The sequence below is a fragment of the Danio rerio genome, chromosome 3 (genome assembly GCF_052040795.2).
Source record: "Danio rerio strain M-AB ecotype USA chromosome 3, GRCz13ab, whole genome shotgun sequence".
In the NCBI taxonomy this organism is placed as follows: domain Eukaryota; kingdom Metazoa; phylum Chordata; class Actinopteri; order Cypriniformes; family Danionidae; genus Danio; species Danio rerio.
The window spans coordinates 11,175,688-11,192,191 of record NC_141023.1 but is presented as its reverse complement, the minus strand read 5'-3'; the positions used below and the strand labels follow the sequence as shown (position 1 = coordinate 11,192,191).

Genomic DNA, 16,504 nt, shown 5'->3' with positions numbered 1-16,504 from the left:
AGAATCCTGAGTGTCTGTTTGTGTGTGTTCCAGGACGATTAGCACACAAGCGTTTCCTGATGGTCCAGTCAGGGTGCCAACAGCAGACAGGAGATGATGCTGTCCTGCTGCTTTAAACTTGCCATTCCAGGGTGCCAAAAAACCTCCTAAACGCTTCATCTCTACACTCCTCCATCCATCACATCTCTAACTGGAGTACTAATATCTCCTATTAATCTTTAAACATGACTTTTATTATTCATACGCACAGCTCAGACGTTCATCTCAGATGCATGAAGCACATTTACAGTACGACAGGGTTTTTTCTGTGATGTTTTTACCGATGGCCATCAGTCTCGCACTGCATGAAATCTTTCTGGATGTTGTCACTCATAAAATGTGCACTTAATACCATCACATGTGTGTTTTACATTGATATTGTGCTAATTTGTGGGATTAAATGTTGCCTTCTTTAGGTGTTAGAGATTTTTTTTCTGCTTTAGCAGAGTAAAAATTAAAGCTGTGCTGAAAATCGTTTGAGAAATCGATTCTGAAATTGAGAAAGCATCACTATTCGCTTTTAATCGATTCTGAGCTTAGCTTTTAACTGTGTATCCCGCTAAAGGCTAGTTTTTAACAGCAGATGGAGCTAAAGGCTAGTTTTTAACAGAAGATGGAGCCAAAGGCTAGTTTTTTACGGAACCCCGGAAGGGACGTAGTGGAGGAGAAAAAAATTGGCTGGGTGAAAAAAAAAAATGGGTGAAAGAAAAAAATGGGTGGGAGGAAAATATATATTTCTAAGTTTTTGCGTTCTCTCGCAAAGTTTTGCGTTCCCTCGCAAAGATGTTTTCATTCCCTCGCAAAGTTTTGTGTTATCTCGCAAAGATGTTTTGCGTTTCCTCGCAAAGATGTTTTGCGTTCTCTCGCAAAACTGTTTCTCCACAAACACTTCCTGTTCACTTCACTCACGTAAACCCTCCCGTTTTTGCTGGAATTCTCCCATATTTTACCATTCTACCCATGTATAAGCGCTGACTGACAAACGCTCTTCGTACAATAAACTGATCCCAGATCAGCGTCTGTACGCACCATATTGGGACACTTCTGTTATCAAACAAGTGAGCAGCAAATGAATCTCATGTTTTGTTTAGTTTCATAACAGAGGTGTCTCTGTAAAAATGCACAGATCTATAATGAAAGCAGTCCATTACTTTAGAAACTGGTTGTGCTCATTTAAGAGAAAATAAGCTGTTTAAAATAAAACATGCATAACGGAGATGTTTCATATTATTAATGTATTTGTCTGTTTAAACATACACCCGCTCCTCTGTAAATGGCGTGTACAGACGCTGATCTGGGATCAGTTTATTGTATGGAGCGCGTCTGTCAGTCAGCGCTTATACATACTGGTTCAGAGGTAGCATATGAAAGTCGACGATCGACGCACAGTAATGTAAAGAAAGTGGGGGAGGAATGGTAAAATACGGGAGAATTTCGGCAAAAACGAGAGGGTTTACGTGAGTGCAGTGAACAGGAAGTGTTTGTGGAGAAACAGTTTTGCGAGATAACGCAAAACATCTTTGCGAGATAACGCAAAACTTTGCGAGGGAACTCAAAATATCTTTGCGAGATAACGCAAAACTTTGCGAGGGAACGCAAAACATCTTTGCGAGGGAACGCAAAACTTTGCGAGAGAACGCAAAAACTTAGAAATATATATTTTCCTCCCACCCATTTTTTTCTTTCACCCATTTTTTTTTTCACCCAGCCATTTTTTTTTCTCCTCCACTACGTCCCTTCCGGGGTTCCGTAAGTTTGTAACAGCAGGTGGAGCTAAAGGCTAGTTTTTAACAGCAAATGGAGCTAAAGGCTTGTTTGTAACAGCAGATGGAGCTAAAGGCTAGTTTTTAATAGAAGATGGAGCTAAAGGCTAGTTTTTAACAGAAGATGGAGCTAAAGGCTAGTTTGTAACAGCAGATGGAGCTAAAGGCTAGTTTTTAACAGTAGATGGAGCTAAAGGCTAGTTTGTAACAGCAGATGGAGCTAAAGGCTAGTTTTTAACAGAAGATGGAGCTAAAGGCTAGTTTTTAACAGAAGATGGAGCTAAAGGCTAGTTTTTAACAACAGATGGAGCTAAAGGCTAGTTTGGAACAGCAGGTGGTGCTAAAGGCTAGTTTGGAACAGCAGATGGAGCTAAAGGCTAGTTTTTAACAGCAGATGGAGCTAAAGGCTAGTTTTTAACAGCAGATGGAGCTAAAGGCTAGTTTTTAACAGCAGATGGAGCTAAAGGCTAGTTTTTAACAGCAGATGGAGCTAAAGGCTAGTTTGTAACAGCAGATGGAGCTAAAGGCTAGTTTTTAACAGCAGATTGAGCTAAATGCTAGATTTTAACAGCAGATGGTGCTAAAGGCTAGTTTTTAACAGCAGATGGAGCTAAAGGCTAGTTTTTAACAGCAGATGGCGCTCTAGATTTGCATAAAAGGCTATTTTTTTACCAACAGATGGTGTTAAATGTTAGCTTATAATAGCACTTTTTGCTGAAAGCTAATTTTTAACAGCAAAAGGCGCCTAAAGCTAGTTTTTAATAGTAGTTGTCGCTAAAGTGTAGTTTTTAACAACAGATGGCGTTAAATGTTAGCTTATAATAGCACTTTTTGCTAAAAGCTATTTTTAACAGGGGATCGAGCTAAAGGCTAGTTTTTAACAGCAGAAGGTGCTAATAGCTAGTTTTTAGTTTTTCTAGTTTTTTTTTTTAGCAGTTGTTGCTAAAGTGTGGTTTTTATCAACAGATGATGCTCTAGACTAGTCTTTGCCAGCAGATGGTGCGGTAGACTTGCACAAAAAGCTAGTTTTTAACAACAGATGATGTTAAATGTTTATAAAAGCACTTTTTGCTTAAAGCTAGTTTTTAACAGCAGATAAAAGTAATGGCTAGTTTTTAATAACTGTTTTCGCAAAAACTATTTTTTCCCTGCTAAAAAAAAACTACTTAAACCAGCCTAAGCCGGTTGGCTGGTTTTAGCTGGTCAACCAGCCTGGTTTTAGAGGGATTTTGGCCATTTCCAGGTTGGTTTCCAGCCATTTCGAGCCTTGTCATAGATGGTCAATCTGGAAAATGACCAGCTAAAACCAGCTAGACCACCCTGGACATAGGTGGTTTTGGCTGGGCGTCCAGCCAGCTAGGCTGGTCAAGCTGGTTTTAACAGGTCATCTCCCAGCCTGACTATCTAAGACCAGGCGAGGACTGGCTAGAAACCAGCCTGGACTGGCCAAAACCCCTCTAAAACCAGAATGGTCAACCAGTTAAAACCAAACAACTAGCCTAGGCTGGTTTAAGCAGTTTTTTTTTTCTCAGCAGGGTTAGCAATAGATGGTGCTCTAGACTAATTTTTAACAGCAGATGATGCTCTAGAGTCTAGACAGCACATGCCGCTCTAGACTATGTCTCTAAACGCTTTTAACAACAGACGGCGCTAAATGTTAGTTTATATTAGCAGTTTTTTACTAAAAGCTCATTTTTAACAGCAAATGAAGCTAAAGGCTAGTTTTAACATCAGACTGTGCTCGAGACTATGCACTAAAGGCTATTTTTTAACAACAGAAGGTGCTAAAGACTACTTTTTAATAGCAGTTGTCTAATATAGCGATTTTTAACAGCGGTTAGAGCTAAATGCTAGTTTTTAACAGTAGATGGAGCAAAAGGCTAGTTTATTAACAGCAGACATAGGACACTGTTAAAAACGAGTCTATAGCGCCATCTGCTGATAAAAATACCATTTAGCGCCATCTGCTTTTTAAAACTAGCCTTTAGCACCACCTGAAAGAAAGAATAGAGATGCATTTTGGAAATCTCAGAATGTTGAATCGATTTCTCAACCGATTTGTTTTTCAGCAGAGCTCTGGTAAAGATATTGTTAAAGGAAAGACACTGCAGATGAAACAACAAGAAGCTAATAGTTACCACCGTGCTTCCGGAGTTGATTGATTACATAAAGAACTGCAAACAATTGTTGTATTACAAGTTTTCTATGAGGCTATGTCTGTATATGCAAATAAGGAATTAATTAAATAAACATACATACATTTAAAGCACAATCATTGGATGAATTCAGGTTTAATTTACTTGCCAGATTGAAGTTAAAGGTTTTGCCAAGGGGATTTTGGGAATGTCTTTGTATCACTAGTAATGCTAACAAAAATGTTGTAGGATAAAATATAATCAGGCTAATCAATTATGAACATTAATAAACAACAGGCATGAAAATAACTGTAACAAGCTGCATTTATAACCAAAAAATCTTTGAGAATATGTATTGTACCTTAATCTACCGACAACTGATACAGTGTGACAAAAGTATGCCTTAGTTTGATGTTTCTTTACATTGACAAAGATTTAAATATAACCTGCAGTGTCTTAATATGTCTGAACTTTTTAAAGCGAAAACGTCTGTTTAAATCTAAATGAATGATCTGGGAACTGTTTTACACTCCTTTTTAAAATGGCAAATACACTACCTGACAAAAGTCTTGTTGCTTATCCAAGTTTTAGGAACAACAAATAATAACTTGATCATTTGGTATCAGAAGTCACTTATATGAAAGTCAAAGACTTTGACTCCCAGAGTTCATCAAGAGTTTTTGGTTTCATCTTCGATGCCCCCTCCTTCATCTCACCCCAGACATGCTCAATAATGTTCACTTCTGGTGACTGGGATGGCCAATCTTGGAGCACCTTGGTCTTCTTTGCTTTCAGGAACTTTAATGTGGAGGCTGAAGTATGAGATGGAGCGCTATCCTGCTAGAGAGTTTGCCCTCTCCTGTGGTTTGTAATGTAACTGGCTGCACAAATGTCTTGATACCTCAGCGGTTCACTCTGCAGATCTCTCGCACACCCCCATACTGAATGTAACCCCAAACCATGATTTTTATTTCACCAAACTTGACTAATTTCAGTGAGAATTTTGGGTCTATGCGGGTTCCAATAGGTCTTCTGCACTTTTTGTGATGATTAGGATGCAGTTCAACAGGCAATTCAGAAGAAAAATCTGCCACTTTTCCAAATAATCAACTAGAAGTCATTATAATTTGTTGCTTTTGCAATTGGGATCCACCACAAGACTTTTGTCAGGTAGGCTACTCACTCTGTGTGTTTGCTTCTGCTTATGCTCACCAACAGTATTAACACAAATCTACTTCACAAGGGTTTTTCCTCCTAATCAGGTCTATCATGAGGCAATATAATGTTTTTTATTGTTATTAATAGAACATGTTTACATATGCCAGGAAAGGACTCTTGTTCTGCATGTTATGGTATGGCGTGACCTCCTGTGCTTGACATGTGACCATGTGTTCTCGTATATATGAGCGGTAGGTGTTTATAGATGTTGTAATGATCTGCTAAGTGTTTTTAATCAGTGGGATAATTTTGGTATCAATCTTGATGTTTTTTGGGGAATGAATTTTTCACAGACATGTTAATTGTGTTCATTTTAATACTTTATGGGCAATAATGTTTTTCACTTTTCTTCTGAATGGAGCCAGTCTTGTGGGAATGTACAACCTCAAAATAAAAGCCTGGAAAGCTGAGACGTGTGGAATTGGTGTTTTGTTGTTTTTTTTCACTTGCTTTGTTTTATTTATTTTTTGTTCTGTTTTATTTCGTTTTTTTTTTTTGTCTTGTTGTTTTGTTTTATTATTGTTTTGTTTTATTATTGTTTTTTTTTTATTGTTTTGTTTCATTTTTTGTTTTGTTTTATTTCGTTTGTTTTTGTTTTGTTTTACTATTGTTTTGTTTAGTTTCATTGTTTTGTTTGTTTTTTGTTTTGTTTTTTTGTTTTGTTTTATTGTTTTGTTTTATTTAGTTTGTTTTTGTTTTGTTTTATTGTTTGGTTTAGTTTTTGTCTTGTTTTGTTTCTTTTTTGTTTTGTTTTGTTCTTTGTTTTATTGTTTTGTTTTATTTTTGTTGTTTTATTTAGTTGTTTTGTTTTATTGTTTTGTTTTATTTTGTTTTGTTTCTTTTTTATTTTGTTTTTGTTTCGTTTTATTGTTTTGTTTTATTTTGTTTTGTTTCATTTAGTTGTTTTGTTTTATTTTGTTTTGTTTCTTTTTTATTTTGTTTTTGTTTTGTTTTATTTTGTTTTTGTTTTATATTTGTTTTTTTGTTTTGTTTTTTGTTTCTTTTTAATTTAGTTTTTTGTTTTGTTATGTTTATTGTTTTTTTTATTGTTTTGTTTTATTTTAATGTTTTGTTTTGTTTCATTTTTTATCTTGTTTTTTATTTTTTTATTTTATCTTATTGTTTTATTTTTTGTTGGGCTGCATGGTGGCACAGTGGGTAGCACGTTCATCTCACAGCAAGAAGGTCACTGGTTCAAGCCTCGACTGGGTCAATTGGCGTTTCTGTGTGGACTTTGCATGTTCTCCTTGTGTTCCTGTGGGTTTCCTCTGGGTGCTCCGGTTTCCCCCACAAGTCCAAAGACGTGGTATAAGAGAATTTGGTAGGCTAAATTGTCCATATGTGTGTGAATAAGTGTGTATGGATGTTTCCCATTAATGGGTTGCAGCTGGAAGGGCATCTGCTGCGTAAAAAATATAATGGATAAGTTGGTGATTTATTCCGCTGTGGCGACCCCAGATTAATAAAGGGACTAAGCTGAAAAAGAAAATGAATGAATGTTTTTTTAGTTAGTTTGTTTTGTTTTATTTTTCTTTCCTTTTTTCTTTATTTTATTTTGTTGTTTTTTAATTTTTTATAGTATTTTTTATTGTTTTTGTTTATTGTTTTTTTTTCATGAATTGTTTTTATTTAATTTTATTGTTTTGTTTTATTTTATTTTTTGTTTTATTATAGCTTTTTTTGTTTGTTTTTATTATATTTTTTGTTTTGATAGATTTTTTTGTTTTGTTTGTTTTAGGTTATATATAATGTTTTATATTTTATATAGAAAATATGTAGTATAACATATAGCACCGGGGTGGCCAACCCTGTTCCTGGAGAGCCACCTTCCTGCAGATTTCAGTTGCAACCCATATCAAACACACCTGCCTGTTATTATCATGTGTTGTTCAGGTCCTAATTAATTGGTTCAGGTGTGTTTGATATGGGTAGCAAGTGAAATCTGCAGGAAGGTGGCTCTCCAGGAACAGGGTTGGCCACCCCTGATATAGCATATTATTAACATTATTATGGCTATAACAACTGTTTATAAATAAATAAATATTAGTATTATTAACAAAAAAATTATAATTATTACTTATTATAATAAGTTATATATATAATTAGTAATTAGAATTATTTTGTTTTATCATTTTACTATTATTTATAAGATGTTTTAGGTTTGCTGTAATTCTATAGTCACAATAACAATGCAATTATTTGTTACTTATGTTTGTGATATTTTTAAAACAATGTACTATTTACAATATAATAAAAGATAATAAAAATAAGATATGAATACACTATAATGTGGGTACTGCAATGCTTTAAAAGACATTAAGAAATTAGAATTAATCAGTTTTTTAATAAATGTGCATATACTTGAGATATGCTCTACTTGGCATTTCTACTTATTATTATAACTATTGTTGTTGTTGTCGTATATTATATTTATATTATGATGTATATTATTAATAATAACTATAAATAGATCCAACAGCCATCTCATGGTGAATTATTTTTAGTTAATTTTTGTAATTAATTTCAAGAAACTGTATAATAGAACTTAGAATACAGTAAAAGAGAACAGTCATTCAGAATATTCACATTAAACATAATATTCACATTAGATACAATGTGGAATTGACACCTGTGCTCTAACCGCTGATATTGCCCACAATACATTGCGCATTGGACGCGAATTCGATTAGAACTACAAACGCGTGTGAAAAGTGTAAATAAACTACAAACATGATGGACACGCGAGACCAACAGTCAAGTAGAGGCTTCAGTAAAGTTGTTTCTATGACTGTTAGTCACTATCTCGCCAACTGGAACATATTTAAATCATGTTTTCTGTGTTATATTTCACCTGCAACAACAATACTGAACTTACATAAAGACGTGTTTGAACATTAAGGTCTGAATGCATATTATCCAAGGACCTGGGGAGATTTCTCTGCATGAAAGACTAATAAATGGGAGATTAACCTGCTGCTGCTTCTCCAATAAGGTTAAAGAGGAAGTAGTATGTCCCAAAGCTTGCATACTCTTCTGTTACACACTCAAAAGTCTAAACTTTTAGGGCGTAGTAGGAGTATGCGAATTGGGACGCAGCAGTGAATTAGCCATCCGGGTTTCTTACGTAGTGACGTAAGCGCCGTGCGTCTAATCTCTGCCTCCTCCAGCCAGCAGGTGTCAGTGCGCGTGCGTGTGACTTCTCTCGTCCGGCTTCATCAACCTTCATGGAGTTTCACACGTGAAAATATTCGTCCTAAACCGAGCTGTATCCCATCACCACAGCTGTCCAACCATGGTATGTTCAGAAATTCATATAATAATCTCTAGCGCTTTATGGTTTCTATGTCTGTAGCGGTGTGTTTAGTCTCTGGACATGATACGTTAGCAGTTGATTATTCCGTAACATGATCGCATGAAACGACCTTGTATTCACATTTTCACCAAATTAATACTGTCATTTTACATTCTGAACAGAATATAGTTGTATGAACGTTTGTTTAACGTATATATGTGTGATGAAGTGATATGAACCTATATCAAGACATGTTTAATTGACAAACATGTTAGCTTAAAATACACTTATCTTATTTATGTACGTAATGTAATGTGCATTTATATGGCGTTTTTATTATTATAGTAAGTGATTAAGGTGCTTATTAAACGTTATTTATTGCTAGACTTTTATTATGAAACAGTAGAATGTCAGTGTGACGTCATATTCTTGCCATTTAACGTTACTAATATTGAGGAAAACTTGGTTTATTTGTTTTAGATTTTTCTGGTTTGATGTTGAATGTCTATTTAAAATACAGAGTGGTCATAGAATTATTATTAAAAAAGAGGTGTCATTTTACATAGATAAAAACAATATATATATATAGGAATCTCCTGTTTATGTTAAATCCAGCCTAACATCTTCCATTTCAAGGCTGATTTAAACATTTATTTTGAAACTCTTAAAGGACTTTCACATCGTAAAGCGACCAGAAATGTTATTATTCTTAAAAGGCTAAACTCCTCTTCTCTATTGTAAATGTTATGTATACCCGCGTTTTCTTATTTCTTTCTCTTCTCTTTTTTTCTTTTTGTTACTTTGTTTACACATGCTATGCTAAAATGTGTAATATTGTAAGACTTGTTATGCATTTGACTGGAAATGTTCAGCAGATACAATAAAAAAAAAGAAAAAAAAGAGGAAAACTTGGTTGTATATTGACACATTCTGACTTTCTCCCTAATAATATAATTTCATATACTAAATATGTAAATCATATTAGCAGCCAATGACTATCAATGTACAACATTGTTTGCAGTCAAACTAATAGTGCTAATGTTGTTTTGAAGTCATGCTTGCATTCGATTTCTGACCGAATATCTAAATTAACCTGGTAAAAATATATAGTTACCGTGTCACTGTTCAAAAATGAATGAATGGGCTGGATAAAAACCAATTTCATCTCATTCTTTATAAAAGTATGTAATTTGAGTGGCTGTTAAACGTTATTTGATGTCAAACTTTATTATGAAGCGATAATGTCAGTCAATGTCATATTCTTACCATTTTCTTATCATGTACTATTGATTAATGGTTTACGTTGTGTGTTTGTTGTGTTTTTGTGTCTTCACAGGCCAAATATCTGGCTCAGATCATTGTAATGGGGGCTCAGGTGGTCGGACGAGCATTTGCCAGAGCTTTACGTCAAGAATTTGCAGGTTGATATTAGCCCCCCTTTGAATTTTTTTTTCTTTTTCATATATTTCCTAAATGATGTTTAACAGTGCGAGGAAATGTTCACAGGATGTCTGATAATATTTATTTTTTTTCTGGAGAAAGTCTTATTTGTTTTATTTCGGCTAGAATAAAAGCAGTTTTAGATTATTAAAAAAAAAAAACATTTTAAGGACAAAATTATCCGCTTGTTAAGTGGTGACGTGTTTGTGACGTATGTAATACTGTTTCCGGGTCCAAGCCACCATTCATTTGACCACTCGTTTATGATCACGTTTTATTCATATCACACATTAAAGTTAATTTTATATAAAGTCATAGTGTACACAACAATCTCTGGGCTTGCTGCATAACAAATACCAAAAATTTAACAATTTATAAAAAAATAATCACTTTCTGGCCATCGGATACTAGACATGGACATATATACTGCGATCGTGATTTTCGAAAGCCTTTAATCGCTTTGTAAACGTTTATTGTTACCATTTCATGAGTCTCCCCTTTCAATTGAAAAGAGCGCTTGGACCCGGAAGCCGCTTCGCGTGACGTCACACTTAACAAGCGGATTAGCCTCTTTAAGCTATATTTTTTGTGATAGTCTACAGAACGAACCATCATTATACAATGACTTGCCTACTTACCCAAACTTGGCTAGTTAACCTAATTAACCTACTGTAATTAACCCTTTAAATGTCACTTATAGAAGTGTCTTGAAAAATATCTAGTCAAATATTATTTACTGTCATCATGGCAAAGATAAAATAAATCAATTATTAGAGATGAGTTATTAAAACTATTATGTTTAGAAATGTGTTGGAAAAATCTGCTCTCCATTAAACAGAAATTGAGATTTTATATTTTTATTTAATAATCTACATGTTTATTTATATTTTTGTATTTATATGGAATTAATTTTTATAGTTATTCATTAGTTATGTAATATTGATAAAATAAATATTCTGTGTTTTTTTTTATCGAACCAATTGAAATAAAAGATTGTTAATAACTATTATAACACTTATTGCTTTTTCACCTTGTTTAGTATATGTGTTTGTTTATATTAAGTCAGTATTTGCAAGGAGAAACAATTAAATAATATTTTATGTTGCATTATGTTCTTTTAGGTATCATTTTAAATCACTACGATTAACATATTAATCACTATAAATATATTATTAATAACATATTAATAATTTATGTCATTATATAATATTTACTATTTTATTAAACTCATTGCATGCATGAAGTAAACGACATTTTAACAATACACTTTAACATCAAACTTTAAACTGAATGCTAGTATCTTGCAAAATATTATGTACTGTCATCACAGAAAAGACCCTATACATTGTTTATGTATAATGCACACACATTGGCCAGACCTAATCCTAATAGATGAGTGATGTTATTAATCAGGTGTGTGTTTGTGTGTGTGAATCAGCCAGTCAGGCGGCTGCGGAGGCTCGAGGTCAAGCGGGCAGACAGTCTGCGGCGGCGTCCAGTTTCACAGGAATGACCTTACAGGAAGCCCAGCAGATACTTAACATCTCCACACTAACGCCAGAGGAGATCCAGAAGGTCAAACAAATTCACCAGCACACAAACATCACAGTGTTCCCACTCCGAGTAAATATGATATTAACTTTGTGCTTTCATTCTCTTTTCAGAATTATGAGCACTTATTTAAAGTCAATGACAAAGCTGTCGGCGGTTCTTTCTATATTCAGTCGAAGGTAAGAGATGACGCTGACAAAATCAACTGTGACTACAAAACCAGTCTTGTATATTTTTGGTTGTAACTGAAAATACATTATATGCATCAAAATTATACATTTTCTGTACTTTTATGCCAAAAAGTCATTAGAAGGTTTAGTACAGATCATGTTCTGTGATGATATTTGGTTAATTTCGTACTGTTAATTTTCCTGTGTCTTAAGTGTAAAAGTAGCATACAGAGGAAAAGAAAAACCAACAAGAAAATAAAGAAGAAAATGTGTTTGTGTGAACGGGTTTACATGAATTAAAGCTGTTACATAACAGAGACTAAATACATCAAATCAATAAGGGTATATGTGTCCTTAAAAAGCTTGTCATAATGTATCAAAGATTTGCGCCTTTTTTGTCTGTTTGTTTTTGGTTTAGGAGAGAAAAACAAATGAGTCAAATTCGGCAAGAAAAATGGGAAAAACAAAAGAAAATTTAAGCCATTTCTGCTTATGAATAAAATAATTTTCAAAGTCACTTTAAGGGTGCTTTCACACCTGTGAATCGATTCCGTTGTTCCGAAACAGAGATTACAAATGTTACAATGTTGCTCTTTGCTCTTGGAGCGGTTCGCTTTCACACTGCAAAGTTTCTAATCGGGCCAAAAGAGATAAAACAAGTCACGTGCGAGTAAACTCTCCTTACATTGGTCAGAGTGTCAGGGTTTATTTTGCAGAGTCCTGCTCAGCTGTCAGGAGAGGTGGTGGTTTGGTGGTGTTTGACAAGGTGCATGCGTCGTGTTTGAAGAGCGAGGAGAGATGCGGTGGGGAGGGGTGAGAAGGGTGCGCCACGTAGCTTATTTGAGGACCGGGAGTGAGACGCAACCTTATCGGGAGATTATCATTAGTTTGCGGGCATCCGGAGACTCGCGTAACTTCCCGCCCTACTCATAATTCTCTCTTCATATAGCTGTAAGCCTATTACATATCCATAAACACAGTGATATAACCGCGCTCTGATCGGATCACTTTCTCACTGCAATCGATCCGCTCCAGAGTTCATTTCAATCGAGCCGAGACCACCTCATTCAAGCGATCTCGGAGCGATTGATTTGGCGCGGATCCGAGAGCGATTGGTGGTTTCACATATGCCAAGCGAACCGCGCTAACTGGGCAAACGTGACAGCTTCTGAAACAAAAGTGTAGGTGTGAAAGCACCCTAAGCGGTATAGAAGTGTCTTGAAAAATATTATTTACGTTCATGTTTATGTTGCAAAGTCAGTTTGATGTACAGCTTGCATCGCATTATCAAACTTTTCATGTAGACATCTTGGAGTGAAAACATAGACTGAACTTGAAGCCGATGGTGACCTGGTCTGATAAACTCACTGCACTGCGTGACATCCTCTCGGAACCGCGGATGGCCATGGCGTGACCGTAGTATAAACTCGCAAGTCTTCCTCGATTTCAGCCATCATTCGAACATAAGCGCCTGTGCTCTAACCGAAAGCAGGAGACGCGTCTCTATGACAACCTCCTGCGACACAATCTCTTCAATGCGGCACCTCACAAAATTTGCTAACAAGTCATATGAATGATATTTATTATCATTTGACAGTAACGGAGGAGCGTTTTCTCTAATAATTTACTTGAGTAAGAGTAAAAGTACAGTTTTAAATGAAGTCAAAAAGTACACATTACCCTACAATTGTACTCAAGTAAATGTAATGAAGTCAATGTAATTCGTTACTCCCCACCTATATATAGAGATATAATTCTACATCCCTAATCCTACCCAATACCTAAACCCAACTACTACCTTGCTACCTTTTAATAAAGCTGCCAATTTGTAGTTTGAGCTAAAAGTCTTAGCTAGTGATTTGTCGATGATTTGTCAATAGATTGAATTGTACATTAACGTGTCACCGAGTTGTCTTCAAATCTGAGCGGTCTGAGAAAAGAGATCTTCATTTGACCGCAGCTGAGGATTATGCTGATCAGTAAAAGCCCAGACCAACATATCCATTGTGTCAGCAGTCTACATTTCACACAATGTTTCCTCCACCTAAGGCTAGGTCATGTTAATGTGACCCGCGAACAACAGCAGGTGAAGTTCTGAGAAGAGGCGCGTTGTGGTTTTGACACCCTTCGAGCAAAAACAGCAGAGCAACACTTTACAAACAGCTGCTGTTGGGAAGAAGATCTAAGAAAGACACGCATATGACGTCTTCTAAATGTCAATCTAAAGAATAATTGAAAGATCTTATCCAACATTTAAGCTATGCATTATGGATGGTTTAAAAGACATGATCTTAGAACATGATCTTGTTTGCTTATTATTTTTTGTAATCGTTTTTTATTTGTTTTTGTTTGTTTTATCTGCATTTTTTGTTTGTATTTTATTAATTCGTTTTTTGTTTGTTTGTTTGTATTTATTTATTTGTTTGCTTTTTTGTTTTTTAATTTTATTCATTGTTTTTGTTTGTTAATTTAATTGTTTTTTGTTTATTTATTGATTTGTTTTTCATTTATTTTAGTTTTTTATACATTTTAGTAGTGTTTTTATTTGTTATTCACTTTTATGTTTTTGTTTGTTTTGTCTGTTTTTTGTTTGTATTTTATTTATCTGTTTTTTGTATTTGTGTTTGTTTGTTTTTATTTGTTTGAGTTTCGTTTTTATTTATTGATTTTATTAGTTTTTTTGTTTGCTTATTTGTGATTGTTTTTTACTTTTTATTTATTTGTTTGTTTCCTTTTTTATTTATTTTTTGTATGTTTTTTTATGTTTTGTTTGTATTTCTTTTTGTTTGGTTTTATTTGTTTTTGTTTGTGTGTTTTTTATATGTTTTTTGTTTGTTTTTTATTTATTTGTTTTTATTTGTATTTTCTGTTTTGTTTGGTTTTATGTTTTTTGTTGCTTGTGTGATTTTATTTTTATTTATTAGTTTTTGTTTGTGTAATTTTTTTAATAATTTGTTTGTTTTTTGTTTGTTATTTTATCAGTTTTTGTTTGTTTTTTATTTGTTTTTTGTTTGCATTTTTTTATTTTGTTAGTTTTTATTTTTCCTGTTTGTGTGTTTGTTTGTTTTATTTGATTTTCTTTGTTTATTATTATTTTTTAATGTATATTTATTTTTCTACATAATTTAAATGTTTATAGATGCAACTGGGGAATTGGTTTGCAGGGTTACTAAAAAAAGAAAAAACGGTATGCGTCATGGCTAACATGTCTCCTCAATAAAAACACTTTAATTCATTCAATAACACCGGATGAATAAAAACAAAACTTTACATTAAGCATAAAAAAAACATTTTTACATAAAAAATAACATAAGCTAAAGAAAAATAATCTGATAAAAAGTACATTCACTATCATAAAGAATCATTATGATGAGTAATAAATAAATTATAAATGAATTTAGAGAATATAACATCTTTAGAAATGTTCACACACCAAAACAAAGCTTAAAAGAGTTTGTTTCTTAAGTTTGCCTATTTAAATAATTCTTTGAATCACAATTCGATGTGCATTTTTAGATTTTCACTAGTTTATTTTGTCATTTTTGATCAGGTAAGGTACCAACAGTAAGGTACCAACAATAATTATATGTATTCATTTAGAACTATAATTATACTAAACTCTAAGTGTGTGTGTGTGTGTGTGTGTGTGTGTGTGTGTGTGTGTGTGTGTGTGTGTGTGTGTGTGTGTGTGTGCATTTAATTTACATTTATTTATATAGGGCTTTTCTCAATAAATATTGTTCTTAAGCAGATTCATAAAAGCACACACATCACTAGGGGACAGTCAAAATCAGAAAAGTTAAGGAGTTGTGTAAAAGGTTGGCAGTATGTTAATCTCTAGTTATACAGTGTATTTCATTTCAAGAGAAATAAGGTGTATATTCTATGTTGATTGCAATTAAATTTACTGTTGTTTAAATAATACTAATTTTAGTTAGCTGATGTGCATTTTAACACGCATATACAGACTAAAGTATGTTTTTTATTTGCACTTTTTATTTTATTATGTATGTATTAACTTTTTTATTTTGTTTGTTTGTTTGTAGGTAGTGCGAGCTAAAGAGCGTCTGGATGAAGAGCTCAGCATAAATCAGCAACAACAAACAAAAAATAAACCTGCAGATGAACAGCAGCAGCAAACATGAGCTCCATCCTCATCCCCCACTGTAATTATCACCCAAACCCCAATAAAACATGCTCCTTTTCTACACTCACTTCTTAATCTGCTCCTTATTCTGGACATTATGCAAATGTGTCGTTACTGTTCTCAACATCTAGAATGTTTGTGGAAACTTTTAAATATATTTAAAGTACATTTGAAGCCCTCCTGTGAAATTTCAATTTCTTTTTCAAATATTACCCAAAGAGGAATACATTTTCACAGAAAGAATTTTCACAGTATTTCCTATCATATTTTTTCTTCTGGAGCAAGTCTTTTTTGTTTTATTTCGGCTAGAATAAAAGCTGTTTTAATTTTTTTTTAAACATTTTAACATCAATATTATTAGCCCCCTTAAGCTATATTTTTATTTCAAATGACAGAGCAAACATCATTATACAATGAATTGCCTCATTACCCTAGCCTGCTTAATTAACCTAGTTGAGCCTTTAAATGTCACTTTAAGCTGAATACTTGTGTCTTGCAATTTAACTAGTAAAATATTATGCACGGTCATCATGGAAAAGATAAATCAGTTATTAAAACTATAATGTTGGAAAAAAAATATTTTTAACTATTAGAAAAAGGATGAAATATTCACAGGAGGGCTACTAATTTAAGGCGGATTTATACTTGTGCGTCAAGCGCACGCGGATGCTCAGGCGCAGCCTACGCGTGGATGCATAAGTCCTCGCCGTGTCGGTTGGCGACGCTGATGCGCATCTCTCAAAAAATGT

The 16,504-nt window shown here is 33.9% G+C and overlaps 2 protein-coding genes across 33 annotated transcripts in view; both read left to right on the top strand.

The window, feature by feature from the left end:
* coro7 (coronin 7) overlaps nucleotides 1-5,565 on the top strand; it is a 299,622-nt gene extending 294,057 nt beyond the window's left edge. Inside the window, exons 28-31 of one of the 32 annotated variants that reach the window (XM_087243144.1) lie at nucleotides 34-638; nucleotides 1,914-2,136; nucleotides 2,197-2,332; nucleotides 2,424-5,565. In XM_087243144.1, coding sequence (XP_087099270.1) covers nucleotides 34-42 — 9 coding nt within the window. In that variant the 3' untranslated portion in view covers nucleotides 43-638; nucleotides 1,914-2,136; nucleotides 2,197-2,332; nucleotides 2,424-5,565. 32 annotated transcript variants of the gene reach the window in all.
* A 2,737-nt stretch (nucleotides 5,566-8,302) lies between these two features.
* pam16 (presequence translocase associated motor 16) lies at nucleotides 8,303-15,822 on the top strand. The gene is made up of 5 exons (NM_200804.2): nucleotides 8,303-8,450; nucleotides 9,784-9,868; nucleotides 11,326-11,462; nucleotides 11,552-11,617; nucleotides 15,655-15,822. Exons 1-5 carry the CDS (start codon nucleotides 8,448-8,450, stop codon nucleotides 15,751-15,753), a joined length of 390 nt encoding a protein of 129 aa, NP_957098.2. The 5' UTR covers nucleotides 8,303-8,447; the 3' UTR covers nucleotides 15,754-15,822.
* The last annotated feature ends 682 nt before the right edge of the window (nucleotides 15,823-16,504 follow it).